We start from the raw sequence: 25,638 nt of genomic DNA, 5'->3' as shown, positions 1-25,638 counted from the left end.
GAATTTTTGAACTTTTTTAAAGCATACCTTGCACCCTAAGCACTCAAATTGAAGATTTAACTTTTTTAATGAGTTGGCCTTGAAAAGTTAGACTTGGGACTAGTATCACATTCCTCTATCTCTAACTCTAAGGGAAAAATTATAGAGGGGGGGAATGGAAACCACCCCCCCCCCACAACACAATCTATGTTAGACATAAATAGCCCAATCGGGAGAGGGTTAAAGTAAGTTTCCATGTATTTTTTATATTTTAATTCGCTTTTAATTTGTCAAATTTTGTTTTAAACCTCTTTTATTTCCAAACCTTTCCAAACCTTTTTAAAGAAATCAAAATTTAAAAGAAATAATTTTTTTCGAACAAAATTTGTATTTCATTCATTTTTGAAGAGTGAAAATGTGACGGAACGATTGAGATTACCTCTACAGAACCTTTAATTCTATTCAGCAATAATGTATTTGTATCATTAGCTTTTAATATCATAAAAAGGAAATTCCACAACTGAAAAAAAGCTCCAAGTCCAAATCTCTCTTCCTTCTCTTTTCCCTCCCTCCAGTACCCCCCCCATCATAAACCAACCAATCTAAGCCTGTATTATAATCCTACCAATCTAATCCTTTATCATAATCCTTCCTTTATCATAATCCTCTCGATTTATTCCTCCAGGAGAACCACTAGAATCTGAGTTCTAGGATACCAGGATAGCCACTAGAATAAGAGTTCTAGGAATACCAGGAGAACCACTAGAATCAGATTTCTATGAATACCAGGGAAACCACTAGAATCAGAGTTCTAGGAATACCAGGAGAACCACTTTAATCAGAGTTATAAGAATACCAGGAGAACCACTTTAATCAGAGTTCTAGGAATACCAGGAGAACCCCTATAATCAGTGTTCTAGGAATATAAGGATAACCACTTTAATTAGAGTTCTAGGAAAACCAGGAGAACCACTAGAATCAGAGTTCTAGGAATACCAGGATAACCACTTTAATCAGAGTTCTAGGAATACCAGGATAACCACTATAATCAGAGTTCTAGGAATATAAGGATAACCACTATAATCAGAGTTCTAGGAAAACCAGGAGAACCACCAGAATCAAGCGGTGGTGCTTCCCCCACCCCTTCTTAGTTGCACCCTTGGTTCTTGGAAAACAAGATAAAAAAATGACAGCAATAAAAGAGCCAAATTATTTTTCCTGACGTTTTTCACTCCTTGAAATTATGTTTAGCTCTCTTGCAGTTGCAGTATTTTCATTCAGACATTTTTTTTACAAGGAACTGAATACATATCAGTAAAATTACAACAATAGGGTTACTGACTGGACAAGTCCCTGTTTACGGCTTTTACACGGTCACTCTTCCTCCCTCATCTTCATCTCATATTCATCAAGAAGACTATTTCCCTTTATTTGTAGTTTGTCTGAAAAATGGTCACTTGCCTTCTTTGTAATCTTTTTGTCCACACATAAAGGAAAAGATAATGAATGTAGCATGTCCTATCTGTAAAATCTGTGTGGGATTCGTACATTCATTGTATATATATATATATTTACATTGTATATATTGTATACTTTGTAAAAATGATATCTGCTTTATAAAATAATTGAAAACGTATCTTGTCATTTAAAATAATTGTAATCTGGGGATACATAAAAATGCCATAGGATATTATCTTCATTTAATAAGAAGTTTAAAGTTCAATCAAATCAGCAAGTTACTGCCTGTTTAAGTTTTATTTTTCTACTACAGGGTGTCCCACGAAACATGACATTTGGTGAATAGTTTATAATTTTTTTTCTCATTATTTGTTCAGTTGTTTGATACCATAGATCAATAAAATATTGTCATGTTACATTAAAATTGATTTCAAAGTAATATATAATTAAGCAAAAGATTTGTTTGACTGAAAATAATTATTTATTAAATATCATGTTTCGTGGGACACCCTGTAGCTGAATTGCCCAGCGTTGCCCTTGGAATTTCAGAACCACCAAAAAAACTTAGAATTTTGAAGAAAAAAAATTATAATTTTGGGTTTCCTCTAAACTTTTTAGGCAATATGGTTCAGCCGTTTACAAATATCCTAATCTACAAGTATATGTATATGAGTGAAGAGCTTTATTTAAAACCAATGGTAAACCCCACTTTTATGATTAGAACTTTTTAATATTTCCGAATAGAACAAGATTTTAAAAGTAAAATATTTGCATTTCCTTGTGTTTCTGGAATGTTTATCTCTTGATTTTGTCCGTCCATTTGGGGTTTTAGAATGGAATCTTTAGAATTCGATGTTGTGGCCTGACCAATATTGGTTCCGTTTTTCAAGGATCAACGAATATTAAACAAGGAACAAGGAAGTAACATATATCCGGAACAAGGAAGTAACAACGGGAACAAGAAACAAGAAAACAATTGTTAAGAAATAAAAGATCAAAAATCGTGAAATAAAGAATAAGAAACATTCATCATCATTAACCCAATAACGATTGGTAGTAATTCATTTTACTGAACTTTTGAACTCATGTCTTTTGGACTTTTCGGACTTGAACTTTAACATTTTGCCGATCAATATTTTGTATATAAACTAATAAGTTAGATTTCAAACTATAATTTCTGCTATGAATGATCAAACAGACAAAGTTTGAAATAACAAAGTTTAGCGCCATCAGATTGAAAAGATATAGGAAAGTATTAATAAAAGAAATGTAAATATCCAAAATATTTCCAATTTATGATTTTTTTAAAAATCTTATTTCACACAGTTTGTTTTCTCCCTTTCTAATTTTCCTCTTTAAAAGGAGTGTCTGGCCGTTAGACATGGTAGTTGAGCTGAGAATGCAGTAAAGGTCCTAGATAAATCTATGTTTATGGTCTACAACTTTGTACAAACATTTCGAAAGAACTTCAACTATCAAGTATTTGTTACATTATCTTTATTTTTAATTTGTAATAATTTTGGTCATTTTCTGTAGGACTGATGAGGATATAAAATATATCGAAATTAATTTCCAAACCCGAGTTTTTCAACCTGTGAGAGTGAAACCTTTTTTTGCCAGTTTGGACAATTTACATTCAACTATCAAATGTTTGCATATTTTTCTGTTGTTATTATACCGGATTTCCAATATCTTTAAAAATTATGCTTTTAAGCTCATCAAGCAGTCAATTTTCTTTGTAAATCGTATTTCAACGTATATTTCAGATGGTATTTATTTGAAGGCCACATTTTTCAATATTAAACCTTTCCTACGGACATGGTCAAGTGACAACAAAACAAACAGACAAACATAAAATAAAGATGTATATATAAGTGTAATTAATAATGTGATTTATGTATTTTCATCAAACACACTTAAAATACACGTTTTATCCACGCGTAAACAGGAAAATCATTCTTGGAATTCTAAAAATGTGATAAATACATTATATTGATATTTAATACTGCACCCCAGGGTAAGAACTGGGGAGGGGGAGGGGGGTAAATATTAAAAGGTGGTTTGTCAGATTTAAAACGAGGCTTGTTATAGAATATATGATGACGAAGATATCCTTGTTTTCCTAGCGGAGTTATCTTAACTTTCTTTTTCCACTGCTGTTAATTTAAAACACCTTTAAAAACACTCTGAAAGGTTTATTACGAGATAAAAATATTAGTTTTCAGAAAGAAATATTAGGAAATCTTCATAATTTTTCCTCATGCAAAGATTTATGTGAATCTGGCTTGTAACCTGAAATCAAGAGATTAAAAATTGATCCTTAAATTAAGTGTCCACAGTGGATATCGAGATCAAGCGATCAGAATTATAAGTTTTCAAGACAAAAGTTTCCAGCCCTGACTTTATGATTTTTGGTCGGAGCTAGTCTACTATATCACAAAACCAATTCTTCAGTAGAATTCGAATTTCTAGAATTCAATTGCATTATCTGTTTCTCCTAAAAGATCTCACAGGCAAACTAAAGTATGATTTTCAAATAAAAAGATTAAACACGCTGTATTATGGGGGAACAGTAGAAAATGGAATGAAGAGAAGATAAGTCGAAGTTAGGTTTAAAAGTGTGGATCCAAGTTCTTATTAATGGATGCATTTAGTTTTCTCAGAATTAGAGACTTGATCCTCTCTGCGCAGATCTTGAGGTTCGAGGAATTTGCTGTTTATTTTTAGATCAAGAATAGGGATCAGTAAAAATCTTTTTAAAAACTTGTATTAATTTATATTTTATAAATAAAATAATTGAAAGCACTGTAAGGTACTTTGCACACATACGAACAAACAGACATAATCAAAATATATGTATATTTTGTATTTGAGAATAAAAACGTCATCAAATCCAAAAAGTTATTAAAAATGTTTTTGAATTTAATTGCAGAAAGAAAATTTGTTGAATATTTTAATGTTTACTGTACCCTAATATTGAAAAATAACATTATTTATATTGTATTGATGCCAGACATTCAATGTAAAAAAGTTTTCCAAGAAAAAAATCATGTAACTTTCAGTTAGTGTCCCCCCGTGTAGTTTTTACAATCCTCAAGCGTTCCCTCTAATGAAGAGGGGGCACTGCACCCACTCTCTTCGGATTTATGCGTAGAGATAAAAATATTTTCATTTGAAAAAATATTTTCAAGTTTGAAAAAAAACAATCTGGATATTTTTCTATTTTTCGAAAGTTCCCCTTATCTAGATCTGGGCTTATATAATTTATATCTATGCAATAAAGCTCTTTTCTGAGAGACATATAATAGTTTGTATATAATGTTAGCTATAGCTGGCTAAACGGCTGGACCGAATAGGCTGACATTTTTTGAGGGAACCCTTCGGTCGAAAATCGATTTTTTTCTCACTGGCAACTGGGAAAAAAATAACTATGATTTTAAAAACTTTGAAATGTGATAAGAGACATTTATCATTTATAGTTCCAAAACAGATCTTGGAAATTGGGCGGGTTGGAGTTAAAAAAAAAAACACAATTTATGTTATCTAATTAGCTTGGTCTAGTTGTGTATCCGTTTTGAGATAAAAATTTCAGTTATAAATTCCCTTGCAATATTTGCTTTCATTATTTTTATCGGAATTTTTTTCTCTGGTCCAAGATATTCGCCAACACGATTTTTCAAAACGGAAAACGGAAAACAATTTTAATAATTGCGTTTAAAAGTCGTTTTCAAATAGGATTTACACCTCAGATTCTTAAAAGTCTAAATACTTTAAATGTTTAAAAACGACCCTCAAAATGATGCCCATCAGTACAAGACTTCCATGTTCATATTCATTATTATGTTTATGTTCATGTTCATGTTCATGTTTGTATGTCGGATAGATATATAGATTGTCTGTTAAAGTACATGTCCCTTCTAGCTGACCCCGCAATAGTTAGAATATCAACAAGATTTAAATATTTAGGAATTCCATTGTGAAATAGTTTATTATTATTATGATTATCAATTCTAACCCTGAATTTAGGTCAATAAACAGAATCAAATTGTGTACTTCAATCTGCGTTGTATATAGATTATATGTATATATGTATATATATGTATATGTATGTATATTTGTATGTATATATATGTATATATATGTATATGTATGTATATATGTATGTATATATATGTATATATGTATATATGTATATATGTATATATGTATATATGTATATATATGTATTCAAAGAATTGTAGCTACTGAGGATCGTCATGATAGACGTGAAACATTATGTTTAGTATAATTCTTTTTTTAATAAAAATGTGAAGTTAAAAACTGAAATATATATGTATGTATATATATGTATATATATGTATATAGATTACAGATTAAAAGTGTTGGAATCATTCTGGTTTACACTATAACACTAGATCTTGGATATTGTCAACGTGATTAAATGTAAGGTGAGTTGGATAGGTTTGTGCACATTATGGACCGCTAAGAACCAGCCTTCCCTCCCTGCCCAGAAAACTAATTTACAATCTGCTGTTTTGATAAATACAAGTATCTAATGGTCGTTATTATATGTTACAATGAAATGTGTACAAAAATCCTATCACCCTTACCTTTAGTTTATTCACATTGGATACTGTACATACAAAATAGATAATATCAAAGAAACCCCGGTCAATTTTAAATTTCATAAATTCTTCTAGTTTAAATTTTGTCAAATTTATGCGACATTACTGGTACTGTTTTGTGACCTCGTAGCTCGTAGCTTTATTTTTACGCAAAAGAGTGAAAGTAGCAAATTTGTTTGTTTACATATTAGAAATTCAAAACAGGTTTCTTTTTCTCAAATTTATAATTCAAAACATTATAGATTTATAATAATTGTTGGTTAGGTTAGGTTAGAGATTCTCCAAAAGTTTCATGGTCTAAGACAGTGAATGAAGTAACCTATATGTAATGAATATCGTGTAACACTATATCCATAAACCTGAATTACGTTGTACATTATTAATTATCTACATTGTAAATATCTAAATAAAACCTTTGCATAAAACCATATCGTGATTTATCTTATCTGCTCTGTAAATAACTATGTAACATGATTAGCCTAACTACATTATATATGTAAATCGACGTAAAACTTGTGATTAACGTTAACTTGTAACATAGAAACCCAAATATATTTAGACTACGCTTTGATTACTGTGCAAAAAGTAATTGTCCCTTGTTTAACGTACAAGTTTATAAGATCGTTCCCAGTGTTTGGCATTGATAGCTTATGAGATCATGCCCAGTGTTTGACATTGATAGTCTCTGAGATCGTGTCCGAGCTTAAAGATTGATAGTTCATAGTTCATAGATCGTGTCCGAGTTGAGACATGATAGTTTATGATAAAGATAGACCGTGTTAGGTTTGACAATGATAGTAAAGTGAGATTGAGTTGTACCTGGATTGATACGGGTTTGAGAAACCCTTATGGAGTAGGGCATTTACAACATAATAGTAATCTCTATTTGTTTGTTTCTATATCTGATCATAACTCATGAGCCCCTTGACCGATTTTCCTAAAATTTAGATTCCTACACTTTATCTATATATAAATTTGGCTTGTCTGTCTGGGTGTCTGTTTGTCTGTTTGTTTGTTTGTATCCAATAAACGTCAAAACGGCTGAACCGATCGGGCCCAAATTTTTTGTGGGACATCTAGGGACCCCAGGGAAGGTTTATGAAAAATCAAAATTTCAAATATTTGTCTCCATCAAAATTCGATCGTCATTAAATTTTAAAAAATTTTGAAAATCCGCGACATTTTTTGTGAAAATCCGCGAATTATTTTTGTTTTGTTTTACGATGTACACAAAGAGAACATGTTCACAACTAATTTAGAAGATGGGCGCGAAGCGCCCTCTAAGGCTAAAAAGAAGGGCGCGAAGCGCCTTGAATTTCTAGTTATATTATATGTAAGACGAAAATTGTCCATGTAAAATTTGAGGAAAGATTAAAACCCACTTTAGAAAATATTAAAAAATAATTTAGGTCATGAAAACACTCTTATGCTTTAATTTAGCATTAAAAGTTTAACATACTTATTTAAAAAGGCTTTATTTAGGGCTTGATTTTTAAAAACGTTTATAACAATCTTAGAGCTATGACTTTAAAGTACTTTTACAGACGTAAAACCAATATTGTTGGAAAGCCAGGTAAAAACAAAACTGAACTTTCTTTGAAAAAAAATAAAAAATTTTGGTTTTCATTTAATTCGTCTCCAGTGCAAATCCCAACTTAATATGGCCCTTGATTTTTTTTTATCAAACACACAGTACGCTTTTAATCTCTTTTTAAACAAACTGCAAAAGAAATAAATGAACCATAAAACAACCATAAACTATTCGCCAAAAAAGTTTATCTCTAGCATGTGATGTTTATCATACAAGAAAAGAAATACTATATTCAGCAGTTTTCTCAGAAATCTAGGGTTATTGAGAATTTTACAGAAAAATGGCGGGGGGGGGCAAATGGTTCAAATTATATTCAAATAATTTTCCTTTTGATGATTTTTCTAGCCCTTAAACCCTATGAAAAACTAAAGCTAAACACGCGAAAAATTTATATATGTATAAAAATATAATATGATCTAAAGTACATGGGGTTTGGAGTACGCTTAAGGGAAAATCAGATTAACGGACCAAAGTCCATTTCTTTAGAATTCGATCAAATATGAGTCTGCACGTTGTACTTAGCCAACATAGACGCAGCATTTCCAAGAACGGATTTTAATTTGTATAAAACGAAGTGTAAGTTCTAGTATGATCAGTTAAGCAACATAATCTAAAACAAAAACAATCCTAAAGCAAACTTAAAGTTTATTAATATATAAACATGATTTTACTTATCCTTGTCTTTATCTTCATAGCCCTGTGCATGATACTAAAGGATAAAAGTAGACTACCAAAAAACTTTCCTCCCGGACCCCCCTGTCTTCCTGTGATTGGCAATGTTCTTTCAGTGGGATATGATTTGAAATCAGCATTCAACACATGGAGGGAGAAATATGGATCAATTGTTGGATTTAAACTTGGAAACCAAACTTCAGTTGTTATCAGTGACTTTGATACTCTTAATGAGGTGTTTAAAGATGACAGATATTCTGGAAGACCTGAAAACCTTCAAGAAGTATTCTCCGCATTCTTTGGAAAAGGAAAGGAGAAATCTACAGGAGGAATAGTATTCAGCCATGGAGACCATTGGAAGGAACAGAGAAAGTTTGCCAGCAGAACTTTGAAAGATTTTGGAGTTGGTAAATCAGGACTTCAGACTTTGATCAATGATGAGGTAAAAAAACTTATTGATGAACTACAGAATGATACTGGAAAACCAATTGATCTGCGTCTGAGAACAAACCTTGCAATAGTCAACACTCTTTGGCAAGTTCTTAACGGAGAGAAATCTGATCTGAACAATCCTAAGATGAAGAGAGTTTTCAAATCTACAACTGAGTTTATTGTCTCTAACTCATTGTCTGGTCCAGTTATGATTATGCCCTGGTTGAGACATCTTCCATACTTTAACTCCAAGTTTGAGGAAGCCCGTAAGTCTCCACAAGAAATGAGAGAAATAACATCAGAGTCCATCCAAAGACACAAGGATTCCTACCAAGAGGAACATCAAAGAGATTTTATTGACTGCTACATCAAGAAAATGAATGAAACAGAAGAGTCAGGTTCATCATTTTATAATGAAACTGGAGAAGGAAACTTACAAAGAACATTAATGGATCTGTTTGGAGCTGGATCTGAAACCACTGCAACTATACTCTGCTTTGCATTTAATTACTTGATTAGGTTTCCATCTATTCAACAGAAAATCCAAGAGGAAATTGAATTGGTGATTGGAAGCAGAACTCCATTACTAGAAGATAGACAGGAAATGCCATACACAGATGCTTTTCTTCATGAGGTTCTCAGACACTCTTGTATTGTGTATACAACTCCACATGCTACCACTGAACAAGTTAATCTACATGGATACACTTTACCCAAGGGAACAGCTGTTTATGCCAATATTTGGTGGATAATGAATGATCCAGAGCACTGGGATAAACCAGAAGAGTTTAATCCTCTTAGGTTTATGGATGAAGCTGGAAAGTTTAAGAAGAATGATCGTTTTATTCCATTCTTAATCGGTAAAAGGTATTGTTTGGGACAAAACCTTGCTCAACATGAACTTTTCCTCTTTCTCACTGGATTATTACAGAAACTGAGTTTCTCTAGTATTTATGAAGACCCTGGAATGGTAAATATCAATCCTATTGTTGGATTTATGCATCAATGTCCTGAATTTCAAGTTGTTATGAAGGAACGGTTATAGTTTATAATAACCAGTTCTATATACTTATTGTACCTTTTTATTTCGCTGCCTGTTACCTGTTTATTTTATAAATTGTTGTTTTTATTGTTGTTATTGTAGTTTTATGTATGATTTATGTACATTGATCTTTAGATCAAAAATAAAGTTTTACAATCCTGAATTTTATAACTCTAATAAGTAAGAGAAGCAGCAAATTTTGAAATGGAAATAAAAAAGTCTGACGGAATAAAAGAAAAATGAGTTGAAGAAAGGACACCAGAATTGAAATCGAAAAAGTAAAAGATAAAAGAAAAGAATTAAGATAAAGAAAAGACAAATTTGAATGTTAAAATGGAGGAATCTTTCTAACCTGATGATGTAAACCTTTGATATTTCAAACAAAGAATATTTGATCTAACATAATTCAAAGTGTTTAATGTCTAAGGTCTACGGCAATGGGTTTCAAAGATATAGGGATTAAAATATTAGAGTTTGTGGCAAAGACTTTTTTCCTTTACGTAATTTTTATCTTTTTGAAATGAACACAGTAAATGATAAAGAATGTAAGTTTAATGTAAAAAAAGTATGTAGATGGATAAAAGATGGAGAAAATGCAATGCAAGGGGAGAATCTGAATTGAAGAAGGAAAGAAATTTTTTTTAAATGCGTAAAAAAGAAATTGGAATGTTAATAGAAATGCGTAAAAAAGAAATTATTTTTTTTCTAAAATCCCTTTTTCATAAAGTGATTATTATTAACTTGAATATAAAGGAAGAATCTAAGAAAGAGAGGAACACTAAGCTATTTTCCAAGAAACAACATAACGGAAATAAAGAATTTTCAGCTAGAAAAATTAGTTTATCTCATTTAAACTTGATCATACAATGGCGTAAAGTGTACAATCGTAAAATGGACATACGCCACTTTGTCATTCGAGGGTTTCATGAAATTAGGTCTACAATCTCTTTAATACACATAATCTAATATTAGCCCTTAACAATCTTTTGACTGAAAGTTATCTTCAGGCTTAAAAATGTTACTTTTGTCAAATACTTTTATTTTACCGAGAAAATTACTTTTGTTTTATATTTTTTACTTGATTTACCATTTCTTATCTGTATCTGGCTTTCCATTTTTTTATTTGATTTCCTCCTTTTCTCTTTTTTTATTTAATTTCCTCCTTTTTCTATTTTTTAATTTCCTCATTTTTCTCTTTGCGATTTAATTTCCTCCTTTTTTTATTTAATTTCCTCCTTTTTCTCTTTTTTTATTTGATTTCCTCCTTTTTCTCTTTTTTTTATTTGATTTCCTCCTTTTTCTCTTTTTTTTTAATTTGCTTCTTTTTCTTTTTCTTTTATTTAAAGGGAATGACCGGCTATGTAAGGTAGTAGAACTGAGTATACAGTGTTGTGTACAACTTCTTTCGGATTCATTTGAGACATATTAAACTTTTTAAAGATCTGTAAATCCTGAGTTTGAGCGGAAATTCGATGTTCAAAACTCCTACTTTGGGGGTGGAGACGTTTCCAGAATTATTTTTTTAAAATTATTAACTAACGACAACGAAAAGTAAAGTAAAAATTATACAGTAATCTAATTGAATGGTTAGAAACATATGAAAAGAAATTTGCCAATAAATCAATGCTAAAATCGATTATTTCGTTTTCATTATTATATTGAATTTCTAATTTTCTCTGAATTTATTCGTAGATTTCTTCAAATTCTTCCAATGTCGTCTTTTCAATAATAATTCTAGAAAATCTGCGAAAATCTTTGTGAATAATGAGAAACCAGAATAATGAGATAATAGAAACTAATAATTGAACAAGATTACTTATTTTCGATAATAAGATTAATTTTTATTTTCTCAACATGTTCCTATACATTGTAGAACTTTTTTACATTTTATGTCGTCGTTATTTAATAATTAAAAAAAAAGTAATTCTGAAAACGTCTCCACCCCCAAAGTAGGAGTTCTGAACATCGAATTTGCGCTCAAACTCAGGATTTACAGACCTTAATAAAGTTGAATATGTCTCAAATGAATCCGAAAGAAGTTTTCCACAAAACGGCATACTCAGTTAAACTACCTTACATAGCCGGTCACTCCCTTTAAAATCCTCCTTTTTCTCTTTGTATATTTAAAATCCTTCTTTTTTCTCTTTTTCTTTCAATCATTTCCTTCACTTTATCAAAATGCTTGAAAACGTAATTTCAAATACCATTATGGCATAGAGGTATATTCCTGATTCCCAACTGTACCCTTATAACCTTCGTGTGAGTAAAACAATGAAGACATCATCATTTTCCTTTCTTAAAATTGATTAACTCGATCTATTTCTTCTTAATATTCTCTATTGCATACATCCACAAGTCCCTTTTCAGAGAAACCAAAATAAAAAATTACCAATTTTCAGATAGAAAACAAGTATACCTCTAAAATCTATTCTTTGATCAGATAAAGAGACACTTTGAATTATGTGAAAAATCCCTTCAAAATGGAAATTTACAATTTTATGTTTTTCGCTTCTCTTATTTGTTGTTTCTTTATGAAAGTGACGAGCAGATTTGGTAGCAAAAATCTATAAGAAAAGTTTGATAATTTTAAGAGAGAAAAATAACAATATTTTACTAATTGTTGTTAAGGTAAAGGTTTAAATGTTATCTTTGAGGATCGGACAATACAATGCTTTACTAAAACTACGGGGACAGTCTCTTTCTTTCACTTTCTCATTTTCCATCAAAATATTTACTCTATAGATATTGTTTCAAGTTCCTATGATATTCTTAGAATCATTTCTTCCTGTCCGCATTCTTTTATGTTTCTCTTCATCTTGCTTTTCTTTATTTTCAAGTATAGTGGGTCCAGAAAACTGTAGAATAGGAAGACAATAATTCAGCAAACTTATAAGTAATGTGTTGCCCCTAGTTTTTCCAGTTCTTTGAAAACCAATTTGTGTTAACTGCACAAATGCATTATTTCATGTTATTGGATAATTCAAAATCTTTATAGCTTAAGTCAAAAAGGCTTGGCTTCATAATCTACAGATTCTTGTGGCTAACTGTATAATGATTTCTTTTTATATATATTCTCATTATATAATTTCTAAAACTTCGATTTTACTTTTCTTCGCTAGTTTTTATCTGATTTTCCTACTAAATTATTCCTTTACAGATAACTTGGTATTAAATAGAATAGGATTGTAAAATTTTATTTTTGATCTAAAGATCAATGTACATAAATCATACATAAAACTACAATAACAACAATAAAAACAACAATTTATAAAATAAACAGGTAACAGGCAGCGAAATAAAAAGGTACAATAAGTATATAGAACTGGTTATTATAAACTATAACCGTTCCTTCATAACAACTTGAAATTCAGGACATTGATGCATAAATCCAACAATAGGATTGATATTTACCATTCCAGGGTCTTCATAAATACTAGAGAAACTCAGTTTCTGTAATAATCCAGTGAGAAAGAGGAAAAGTTCATGTTGAGCAAGGTTTTGTCCCAAACAATACCTTTTACCGATTAAGAATGGAATAAAACGATCATTCTTCTTAAACTTTCCAGCTTCATCCATAAACCTAAGAGGATTAAACTCTTCTGGTTTATCCCAGTGCTCTGGATCATTCATTATCCACCAAATATTGGCATAAACAGCTGTTCCCTTGGGTAAAGTGTATCCATGTAGATTAACTTGTTCAGTGGTAGCATGTGGAGTTGTATACACAATACAAGAGTGTCTGAGAACCTCATGAAGAAAAGCATCTGTGTATGGCATTTCCTGTCTATCTTCTAGTAATGGAGTTCTGCTTCCAATCACCAATTCAATTTCCTCTTGGATTTTCTGTTGAATAGATGGAAACCTAATCAAGTAATTAAATGCAAAGCAGAGTATAGTTGCAGTGGTTTCAGATCCAGCTCCAAACAGATCCATTAATGTTCTTTGTAAGTTTCCTTCTACAGTTTCATTATAAAATGATGAACCTGACTCTTCTGTTTCATTCATTTTCTTGATGTAGCAGTCAATAAAATCTCTTTGATGTTCCTCTTGGTAGGAATCCTTGTGTCTTTGGATGGACTCTGATGTTATTTCTCTCATTTCTTGTGGAGACTTACGGGCTTCCTCAAACTTGGAGTTAAAGTATGGAAGATGTCTCAACCAGGGCATAATCATAACTGGACCAGACAATGAGTTAGAGACAATAAACTCAGTTGTAGATTTGAAAACTCTCTTCATCTTAGGATTGTTCAGATCAGATTTCTCTCCGTTAAGAACTTGCCAAAGAGTGTTGACTATTGCAAGGTTTGTTCTCAGACGCAGATCAATTGGTTTTCCAGTATCATTCTGTAGTTCATCAATAAGTTTTTTTACCTCATCATTGATCAAAGTCTGAAGTCCTGATTTACCAACTCCAAAATCTTTCAAAGTTCTGCTGGCAAACTTTCTCTGTTCCTTCCAATGGTCTCCATGGCTGAATACTATTCCTCCTGTAGATTTCTCCTTTCCTTTTCCAAAGAATGCGGAGAATACTTCTTGAAGGTTTTCAGGTCTTCCAGAATATCTGTCATCTTTAAACACCTCATTAAGAGTATCAAAGTCACTGATAACAACTGAAGTTTGGTTTCCAAGTTTAAATCCAACAATTGATCCATATTTCTCCCTCCATGTGTTGAATGCTGATTTCAAATCATATCCCACTGAAAGAACATTGCCAATCACAGGAAGACAGGGGGGTCCGGGAGGAAAGTTTTTTGGTAGTCTACTTTTATCCTTTAGTATCATGCACAGGGCTATGAAGATAAAGACAAGGATAAGTAAAATCATTTTGGAAATTATGATTTTTTTCTTTGTAAAATATAATGATGTGTTGGCTGGTTGTAATAAACTGAAATGTTTTCTACTTTTCCCGTATTTATACTGATGTAAAATTGCCGCCAATTTTATAGAAATCATATTTGATGTGATTCTAATGAAATGAACGTTGTCCCTGTTTTGATCATTTATTTTATAGCGGCTAACTGTTACCAGAAATTGTGTAAACATACCCTCTTGTATATTCTAGAAGTTTCTAGTTTTTCCAAGAATATTGATCCTGTGAACAAATAATTAGTAAATCTGCAAGTACAAACTTCTTAAATACAGATTTATTAAATACAAAGACAACAGTAAACAAAACTGCACGTACAAGCTCTTTAAAAAAAAAATTCTTAATGACAAACTCCTTAAGTACAGATTCCTGAAAGACAAACTCCTGAAAATCAAACTCCTTAACCCTAAACAACTAGGCTGCGGGGGGGGGGGGGCGTTTGAAATCCCGCCCCCTCTAGTTTTTTTTTGCCCTATGCAATCTTATTTTTGACACTATCACCGTAAAATCTTATGACTTTTCATGAAAAGAAATGTATAGGTAAAGAACAAAATATTAAATAGCCATAACTTTTTTGTCACTAAAAGCTATATTATATAAGGTACAAATATGTGAATAAGGAAACTCTAACGACATTTCCGAGAGCAAAGACTAATACAAAATGGCAACTAAATTCCAGGATAAAATCTGCTGAGACGATAAACAGGTGAAATGTTTAACTCATTTATTTTATCGCCGATAATTTTACATAATATATATATATATATATATATATATATGTACTTAACTTAGAATGAACTTTTAAGTTTACAATATTTAGCCTTGTGAACTTTTAATCTAAATACGAATATAATGTCATTCACACATTTTCCTCAAAAATTCAGATCGTAAATGCAATAAGTCGTGTACTGTAGAAATCTGTGGCGCTTCTGACAACATTTTACACAGAAAATCATATTAATTCCTTTAATATTTTTTAAATTTGAGAGAAATTCTAAGTTTTTAAAAATGTTTTATGTTAGAGTTTGTTTTTATTAAACTATGCAATCCCCCCCCCCCCCGAGAAAAAATGGAAAAACGAATCAAAAACGATCTTTACAGTACGTTCGTTTCTGGTTCGTTTTTTTAAACAATAATTTCTGGCAGAGTCAACATTTGACACAGTGTAAGAAAAGTAAATGTTTCAAATAGAAAATCTAAAATTTATCCCTTCTTACACTTTGTCAAAGACCCAGAAAGAGAATTTAGGTAAAAAACGAGCCAACAAAGAATCAACTGAAGGCACATTACTAGGTGCTATAATCCCTTGGTTTGAGATTTTATCAATTTTTACACTATTCAACTATCCTTCTCAACATTTTAAAACTGTTGAGAATTTATCATTTTTAACGGTACAAAATGTATATAGTTTGAATAGAGGAAATAGTCTTTGTCACAAACTATAATTTTCAAATCCCAATATCTTTACAATTTGACAGTGTAAACCTTTGATATTTCAATCTATAAGAATTCTTTGTTTGAAGTATCAAAGGCTGTATATAAAATTGGGTTGCAAAGAGGGAATAGAAAATCAGAGTTTGTGGCAAGACTCAGTTCTTTTATAATTTTAATATTTATAAACATTTATGCTTTTGTTAATATCTTCATCTTGTGTAGTTTCCCCTCCAACCTCTGAATCTTATCAATACACTGAGATGTAAGTTCCGGTCGTACTCCTATATAATCAGACTTGAAATATCAGAAGAAAAATGTTGACCTTTGCCGCAACTTGGGTATATTTTGAGGGGGGGGGGGGTCGGCAACATTATGGTTGTGTATATTGAAAATCATTAACTGTTTAAACTGAACTGTGAATTTGTGTGTAAGATATCCGCCTAAAGACTAAATCTAAGAATTCAGCGACAAAGGAAATGAGTTTTTGCCACAAAATCTGATTTTCTAATCACTATCTCTTTTTAACCCAATGTCGTGGACTTAAAATAATTCAAACTAGGAATTCTGTTAGATCAAATAATCTACGTTTGAAATAACAAAGGTTTACACCATTTGGTTGCAAGGATATAGGGATCAGAAAGTTTGAGTTTGTGGCAAAAACTCAATTCCTTTAAAGGTGTCTTAAACCTTTAAATCTTAAATCCTTCAATTACGGCATTACGGGACGATATCTCCATCTAAGTATGGAATCCGATACAAAAATTATTAGCTCAGAGCCCTCGATTCAAAAATTACTAGCTCAGAAAAAAAATTTCGGAAAATTAAGGCACGTTTTAATTTTTAAATTTTGGTGAATTTTCTTGGCCGGAGGTGGCGAAATCGAGGGATTTGAATAGAATAAGAATTAGCCACAATCCTGGGTCTAAGGAATTACAAAGACTCGAGCCAAATCTTTTTTACCTAGGGCTCATGGACAGTTTTGCAATAAACCTACTAGGCCCAGCTTTTCCACACTGACTGATAACCATGTATTTTATGAAATTTTAGGTCGATACTTTTCTTTAAACAATTCTAATATTTTGATATTTGAAATCTGCCTGAGGGACTGCCTGTCCTTGTGATAACATTCGAAACTTCCTGGTCGATCATTTCTTCAATCATTTCTCGTTCCTAAAATAATAATTTTATCACTTTGATTGCTGTCTTCTTTTTCTTTTAACAACTAAATGTCACTGAAAATGTCATTATTTGTAATTTATTTATCTAAAATGTCATGATGTGTAACTTATTTATCTATAATGTCATGATTTGTAACTCATTTTTCTTAAAATGTCATATTTTGTAACTTATTTATCTGAAATGTCGTGATTTGTAGCTTTTTAGTCTAAAAATTTTATGATTTAAATAACTCATTTTTCTTAAACGTCATAATTTGTAACTTATTTATCTAAAAATACTCAACCACTTATTAATTATTTGCAGAATTGTATAATCAAAAGGAAGAACGAACAGAATAGTCATTTACTGTGAATTAAAGATAAGCATTATTTTGTAAATAAAGGAATTGAGTTTTTGTCACAAACTATGATTTTCTTATCCTATATCTTTGCAACCCAATGCCGTAGACATAAGATATTTCAAACTATGAATTCTGTTAGATGAAAGAATCTAAGTTTGAAATATCAAAGGTTTACACCATCAGGTTGAAAAGTATAGGTATTAGAAAATCAGAGTTTGTTACAAAGATTTAATTCCTTTGAACCTTTAATACAGCCTGAGATCTAACAGTTTTTCTATTCACATTTTCTCCCAGGGAACCTGAAAACAAACATTTAAAAAATCATATACATTGATCATTAATCATTTATAATTGATCATTGATCATTGATCATTGATCATTGATCAATTAATCCATAATTTCTGCACTCTGCACTCTCTTTTGAGGAGAGAGAGAGAGAGGGGGGGGGGGGGTTAATTTTGGACCTGTTTCTATATTCCAGTCTGGATCTATCCCTAATGGCGGATTCTTCATGAGATTAATCTCTTCTCCATTCATCTTTCTTTGTTCTAATTCTTTTTGCAGTTTCCTAGAATGCATCCGCCATTTTTCAATATTCTTCCGAGTTTTCACTTTTTGTAACTTTTTTTCTAGGTCTATATTTTCCAATTGTTTGGTTTTTAAAGTCGACATTTCCGCAGTTTTTTCTAAGATTGTCTGGAGCGTGAATCCATGAAATTCCTGGTTAAGTAGTGAGCTATGGAATCTACCAGCCTGGTATTTGTGCACAACTGTGTCGAACGAAAATTCGGAATAACTGAACGATTTTTTATTTGCTCTTGTAACTTTTTTTCCGTTGTCTATTGCTGTGTTGCAAGTTATTTCTCTTTCTTTCTCTTTTTCGTTTTCATTATCGTAACTAATTTCTTCAAAGCCACTGTCTATAGATAGAACTGAAGAAAGTTGGAGAGCTTTCTCTTTTTCTATTTTTTCTTTTTCCTCTTTCTCTTTTTCCTCTTTATCTCTATACATCGCAAATTTACAATTCCAAATTTTTCAAAAATATTGCTGTTGATATAAATACCATATCTACTTTATTAACGTGTATTTATGATCGTTTTTAACCTACGCAGCAGGTAATAAGAACCTTATTTTACATATGCAGTAATATTGTAGTAAACGCCTACTCCAAGTCCTCGAACGTATCAATCCAGGTAAAACCCGTCTGCTATCAAAGTCAAACAGGACAGGATGCACACGGCTACAATTTCGTGAACTATCAACGCCACTACCACTAGGCGCGATCTCGTTGACTCTCAATGTCAATATGAATAATAGCTATTAATCGAGCTCTAAATGTCACACAAGGACACAAGCGTAGCTATCAAGCAAGCTAGTAATCGAGCTCTAAATGTCACACAGGGACACAATCTTAGATATCAAACAAGCTAGTAATCGAGCTCTAAATGTCAAACAGGGACACAATCTTAGCTATCAAACAAGCTAGTAATCGAGCTCTAAATTTCACACAGAGACATAAGCGTAGCTATCAAACAAGCTAGTAATCGAGCTCTAAATGTCACACAAGGACACAAGCGTAGCTATCAAACAAGCTATTAATCAAGCTCTGAATGTCACACTGGGACATAAGCGTAGCTATCAGAAAAGCTATTAATCGAGCTCTAAATGTCACACAGGGACACAAGCAGTGGCTATCAAACTAGCTCTTGATCGATCTGTACCAAGTGCCTTAGGCAAGATCTGTACCAAGTGCCTTAGGCAAGATCTGTACCAAGTGCCTTAGGCAAGATCTGTACCAAGTGCCTTAGGCAAGATCTGTACCAAGTGTCTCAGTAGTTATCAATTATCATAAATAGTGCCTAAGTATGACAAATAAAGTTGTATATAAGACTTTAAACATTTTTTCCATGAATAGGAAAATATTTAAAGAAATAAATTTAAATTTAAATTAATTTCATCTTTTATAATCTTTGATTAAGGCGTTACTTTTTTTATAGTTCAAATTAAATCTAGAAAATTTATATAATTTATTAAAATATTAAAAATTTTCAAAAAAAATGTATTGTTTAAATCAAAGATTACAACAAACAAACAAAGTTTACTCCAGAAATATTTCTCCAAATATCTTCCTTTGTGCGTCAGAAATGTCTAAAGTTTTATATACAACTTTATTAGTCATAATTAGGCACTATTTATGATAATTGATAAATACTTCTCATTTTTGAGAAACCTCTCATCCCACTATGTTGAAAAATTTGTAAAGATCTTTTATTCAAACTTAAAACACAAGTTTAAAAAAACCTCCTGTATTTCACGGGAACATTTTGATGTATTGATGTATCCCTCACTGTACAGTGTACACTGTACATGCCATAATCTTATTAAGTTAAATTGTTTTGCTATAAGTTCCTGAGATATGCTTTTAAATGCTGCAACCCCTAACATGATAAGCAATCATAGAAAAATGTTGCTTATTTTCATATAGCATGGATTTACATAATTAATACGTTAAAACATGTAGCTGTTCAGATTATTTAAAAATTTTTTTTTTTTTTTTACAAGTATTGATCATTGGAAATTGTAAAGTCACAGACGAGCTAGAAAATGGCCAGAATAATATTAAAAGATTTATGTTTATAAAATTGGTTGCAATCAATTTATGTTTGCTCCCTGAGTATACGCTTGGTTTAGGTCTTGAACCAGCGGGTTCCCGGTCAGCTGAAGCGCAGCCAGGCGTTCATATCTCCACAAATCTGATGGAAGATCCTTCAGTTGGTTTCCAGACAACAGAATAGTTCTCAACTTTCTTATATAAAACTCTACTTCAAGCTATCTTCGTTTTTTAAAAAATAAAAGCTTTACATTTCTGCAATGTACATGCTTTAAAATTCTGAAATGTAAAAGCTTTACAGTTCTAAAATGTACAGGCTTTACAGTTCTGAAATGTACATGCTTTACAGTTCTGAAATATAGAGGCTTTAAAATTCTGAAATGTACATGCTTTATAGTTCTGAAATGTACAGGCTTTACAGTTCTGAAATGTACATGCTTTACAGTTCTGAAATGTACAGCTAGGCTTTACAGTTCTGAAATGTACATGCTTTACAGTTCTGAAATGTACAGCTAGGCTTTTCAGTTCTGAAATGTACATGCTTTACAGTTCTGAAATGTGCATGCTTTACAGTTCTGCAATCTACATGCTTTACAGTTCTGATATGTAAATGCTTTACAGTTCTAAAATATACATGCTTTACTTCTGAAATCTGAATGCTTTACAGTTCTGAAATGTACATGCTTTACAGTTCTGAAATGTACATGCTTTACAGTTCTGAAATGTACTTGCTTTACAGTTCTGAAATGTACTTACTTTACAGTTCTGAAATGTACATGCTTTAAAATTCTGAAATGTAAAAGCTTTACAGTTCTGAAATGTACAAGCTTTACAGTTCTGAATTGTACATGCTTTACAGTTCTGAAATGTACATGCTTTACAGTTCTGAAATGTATATGCTTTACAGTTCTGAAATGTACATGCTTTACATTTCTGAAATGTACATGCTTTACAGTTCTGAAATGTACTTGTTTTACAGTTCTGAAATTTACATGCTTTACAGTTCTGATTTGTACATGCTTTACAGTTCTGAAATCTGAATGCTTTACAGTTCTAAAATGCACATGCTTTACAGTTCTGAAATGTACATGCTTTACATGTTCTGAAATGTACATGCTTTACAGTTCTGAAATCTGAATGCTTTACAGTTCTGAAATGCACATGCTTTACAGTTCTGAAATGTACATGCTTTACAGTTCTGAAACGTACAGGTTTTACAGTTCTGAAATGTACATGCTTTACAGTTCTGAAATGCCACATGAATAATGTTATAGCAAAAAAAGGTGATTTTAGTTATAGTGATGTAAATTTAAATGCCAACCCATTGCAGCACTTTAAAGTTTATCCAAAACTTGACAAATTCTGCAACTTTTTCAAGGTTCCTACATTTTCATTGTCTATATGTATATAAATAGTGTACTGCAGGATATTTAGATTAATAAACCTATATTCCCATTTGGGTCAATCAAATTCCGTTGTTGTTACAAACAAATGGAAGTTCAATGTCCAGTTGTAGAAAAATTCCACACTGTAGAAATCGTATTTCCACAGATGGGTAAAATGGAATATAGAGTAAAGTTAATGGATATTTTCATAATAATTTGATACGGTGCTGCCATAAAGAATAGAATATATAGAGAGGAATTTACTGGAAAAAAGTGTATATAGAATGCGATTAAACTATTTTTCTTGGATATCTCTTGTTTAACTCACTTTCAATAAAAGGGTAGTAACTCTGTGTATATGGGAAGAAAGGGTTACGCTCGATAAACATGTGAAAATTTTCGCTTTTTTTGCACAATTTTCGCAGAAATGGAATGCAAAAATTTCGCGAAAAAACGAATGCGAAAATTTCCGGGGAAAAAATACGGAAGAGAAGTTATTAATTATGATATATTAAAACATTGCAGAGAATTCCACAATTTTTTTTGTGCAATTAATTGTTGCAGCTACAACAATAATAGTTCTTGAGGTCAAAAAACGGAAACCATACCTCAATGAAGGGAAGTATATCTTTGTAAGAAGTATTTCTCCGTAAGAATTATCTCTCAATAAAGGGGAAGTATAACTCAATTAAGGGGAAGTATAGCTCAATAAAGGGGAAGTAAATATCAAAAAAGGGTAAATATAACTTAATGAAGGGGTGGTATTGTTTAAAACAGAAAAAGCATTGATCAATAAAGGAAAAGTATACCTACATGAAGGGAAAATATATCCCAATAAAGGAGAAGTATATTCAGATAAAGGAGAAGTATACTTCAATAAAGGGGAAGTATACCTCCATTAAGTATATTTCAAAAAAAGGGGTAGTATTCTTCAAAAGGGTGTGTATACCTGAGTTGTACTCCTGATGGAAAGGCAATAAGATGATTATTTCTAAGATCTAACCATTCCAGATTTGGGAACTCATTGAGGAACAGTTTATCTAGAAACAGTAAAATATTCCAGATTAGGGAACTCATGGAGAAATTGCTTATCTAGAAACAGTAAAATATTCCCGCTTAGGGAGCCCAAAGAGAAATTGTTTATCTAGAAACAGTAATTATTCAAGAATAGAGAACTCACGGGGAAACTGTTTATCTAGAAACAGTAAAATATTCCAGCTTAGGGAATTCATGGAAAAACTATTTATCGAGAAGCATTGAAATATTCTAGATTAGGGAACTCATAGTGAACATTGTTTATCGAGAAACATTGAAATATTCTATATTAGGGAACTCATGGAGAAACTGTTTTTCTAGAAACAGTAGAATATTCCAGCTTAGGGAACTCATAGTGAAAATTGTTTATCTAGAAACATTGAAATATTCTAGATAAGGGAATTCATGGAGAAATTGTTTATCTAGAAACAGTAGAATATTCCAGCTTAGAGAATTTGTTTATCTAGAAACATTAAACTTTTACTCTTGATGTTATTTTTATTTTTTTAAATAATAAAACTGAATTAAATAATAAAACTTAATTCTATTTAGAACTTGAACGAACGCCTGCAAGTGTAAACAATCGAGTGAATACTCAGAAACATTTTCCTGCATTTAAGTAAAACTTTAATTTAAAAAATACTTAGTTTTGAATTGTGTAAATAAATAGATAAACATGTCTATATTTTTGAAACACAATGGTTTTATACCTATTTCTTGTAATCCTTTTCCACTTAAATCAAGCGATGTAACCTCATAATTATCCTTCAATAGTCATGGGAATATATTCAAAAAACAAGTTTAATCACCCAAATTAGTGAACGGTCCCTATAAAATTGCTTGCTGAGTAATGTTGCAACGCCAAAGAAGGAAGTTGAGAAAATTAAACACTATTCAAAAAACACGTCAATATTCCTGATTCTTATGCAGGTAGTGGATAGGGTACTGTAGTGAATTGGACATGACACTTTTATAAAATAAAATACAGTTACTATGTATAGAATGTGATACAAAGGAATTGAGTCTTTGTCACAAACTCAAATTTTCTAATCCTATATCTATGGAACTTGATGTTGTAGACTTTTGATATTTCAAACTAAGATAATTTGATGCAACAGAATTCATAGTTTGAAATATCTAAGGTCTATGACATTGGGTTGCAGAGATATAAGAAATAGAAAATCCGAGTTTGTGACAAAGACTCAATTCCTTTATAAATTGTTTTGACTGTAGGTACACGATATGCAGTTTTACTTAAATACAGTTGTTAATAAGAAAATAATTTGATTTAAGAATTGTTTAATTGTTTAGAATAATATATTTTCTGAATATATTTATAAAATGTATATTTACAGCGGAAAATAGTACAACAAATAGTACCTCAAAAACTTTCTTTTATATAAATTTTTAAAATAGAAATTTCGATGTCCCTTGGCAAGAGTTAAAATTTATAACATTTTATATTTCTAATCATGAAATTTGTTAGTTAAAAATTCAATGAAAATTTTAGAAAAATAATAAGACTCATGTTTTTCTAGGTAAATTATCTTTTATTTGAGCTTGAAATGATTACTACTATTATAGAGAAAATACAAAGATTGACATCTTTTCATATATATTTCGGATTCCCATATTCGTTTACAGATTTTATTTAAATTTTCTCGTGGAATCTTTTTCAATTTCAAGTGTCTTTCATTTAAAAAGATAAATGCCCGATTCACAACGGTACCCTGTAAATTCTTTACTGATTGTTAATGTGGAATATATCATCGTTTGTGTAGCTTGAAAAAGTTTTTAATTTTGACAATTTCCCTCATATTTTTTCTAAAGCAGACGGTCAGACCACAATTAAATCAAACATACCCGTCAATTAATGAAGAGTAGCTTTTATAAAAAGATATTATCAACAGTAAGACAGTAAAATATATTTGTATAAATTATAAGATAAAAAAAAAATCGTTTAATGTAAGGTTGAATGTAAAAATACAGAGCGTACCATGTCAATTGGATTATATCGAAGCTTTAACGCCAAAATACGAGCATAAAATACTAGTATTTTCTGCATACAAATTTTTATATTTGGCTTTACAAATTTTTTTAACTGATTCATTCTCTTAAATTTTTCTGATTTCTAGGCCCAAAAATCGCAATTTAGAGCTATACACGATCCAATATGGTGTGGGACACCTTTTGTATATATATCATCATAACCCCGATATAATTTGCTTTTGTATATATATCATCATAACCCCGATATAATTTGCTTTTGCATATATATCATCATAACCCCGATATAATTTGCTTTTGCATATTCATAAAAAAAAAATTTGTAAAATATTTTCCGAAAATATAATTAAAGTAAGCAAATGCAGGGTTAAAACTACATCAAAAATAAAAATAAAACAATTTTTCTCCTGCTAAAACTACCCCTGAAACATTTACTCTAACCCCGCTAATTCGGCAGAATCTCATCGTTTACATTATTTACATATTTCGAGGCAATAAACTGATCTTTGATCAGACGCTTGTATTTAGATATATTCACATTTCCTGGTATTTTGTTCTGAACTCTGAACCTACGCAACATTTAGGAGTAAAGGACAAATCTTGTTTATTTTCCATCTTTTTACCCAGAACTTAATCTGAAAAAAAGGCAATTCTTATTTTTATATTTCAGACCCAGGAAACATTTTTACCGACTTTTTGTGCCGATGGTGAAGTTGGTACAGGGTGTCCCAAAAACATGGGAATTCAGTGACGAATTCGATATCGTCTTTGTTATGAATTAGCATTGTAATACCTAATTTCAAAAGCAATAATATTATTATGTCTGCTAGAGTTTATTTTATGAAAACGGTAAAAGACTGTAAAGATATATGTGTCTATAATGTCTCCGCACGATGAACAGTGAACCGTATGCAGTCAAAACATAAACAAACAAATTGTAAACATAGCAGACGAAACTCATACAGATTACAGCTTTCTCAT

General features: G+C 31.1%; 3 protein-coding genes across 3 annotated transcripts; 1 reads left to right on the top strand and 2 right to left on the bottom strand.

The window, feature by feature from the left end:
- The first annotated feature begins 8,262 nt into the window (after positions 1–8,262).
- LOC111696905 (cytochrome P450 2C31) lies at positions 8,263–9,962 on the top strand. Its single transcript, XM_023466680.1, has one exon. It carries the CDS (start codon positions 8,315–8,317, stop codon positions 9,800–9,802), a length of 1,488 nt encoding a protein of 495 aa, XP_023322448.1. The 5' UTR covers positions 8,263–8,314; the 3' UTR covers positions 9,803–9,962.
- A 3,016-nt stretch (positions 9,963–12,978) lies between these two features.
- LOC111696904 (cytochrome P450 2C31) lies at positions 12,979–14,686 on the bottom strand. The gene has a single exon (XM_023466679.1). It carries the CDS (start codon positions 14,621–14,623, stop codon positions 13,136–13,138), a length of 1,488 nt encoding a protein of 495 aa, XP_023322447.1. The 5' UTR covers positions 14,624–14,686; the 3' UTR covers positions 12,979–13,135.
- Positions 14,687–16,289: 1,603 nt separating this feature from the next.
- Positions 16,290–18,592, bottom strand: LOC111696896 (uncharacterized). Its single transcript, XM_023466673.1, has 4 exons — positions 18,084–18,592; positions 17,863–17,918; positions 17,198–17,270; positions 16,290–16,381 (listed from the first exon to the last, which is right to left on the bottom strand). The coding sequence occupies exons 1-4, from the start codon at positions 18,289–18,291 to the stop codon at positions 16,290–16,292; spliced, it is 429 nt and encodes a 142-aa protein (XP_023322441.1). The 5' UTR covers positions 18,292–18,592.
- Between the last annotated feature and the right edge of the window lie 7,046 nt (positions 18,593–25,638).

The sequence above is a fragment of the Eurytemora carolleeae genome, unplaced genomic scaffold (assembly GCF_000591075.1).
Source record: "Eurytemora carolleeae unplaced genomic scaffold, Eaff_2.0 scaffold186, whole genome shotgun sequence".
Classification (NCBI taxonomy): Eukaryota; Metazoa; Arthropoda; class Copepoda; order Calanoida; family Temoridae; genus Eurytemora; species Eurytemora carolleeae.
Note: the sequence above shows the minus strand (reverse complement) of the source record. Positions and strands in the feature narration are given on the sequence as shown.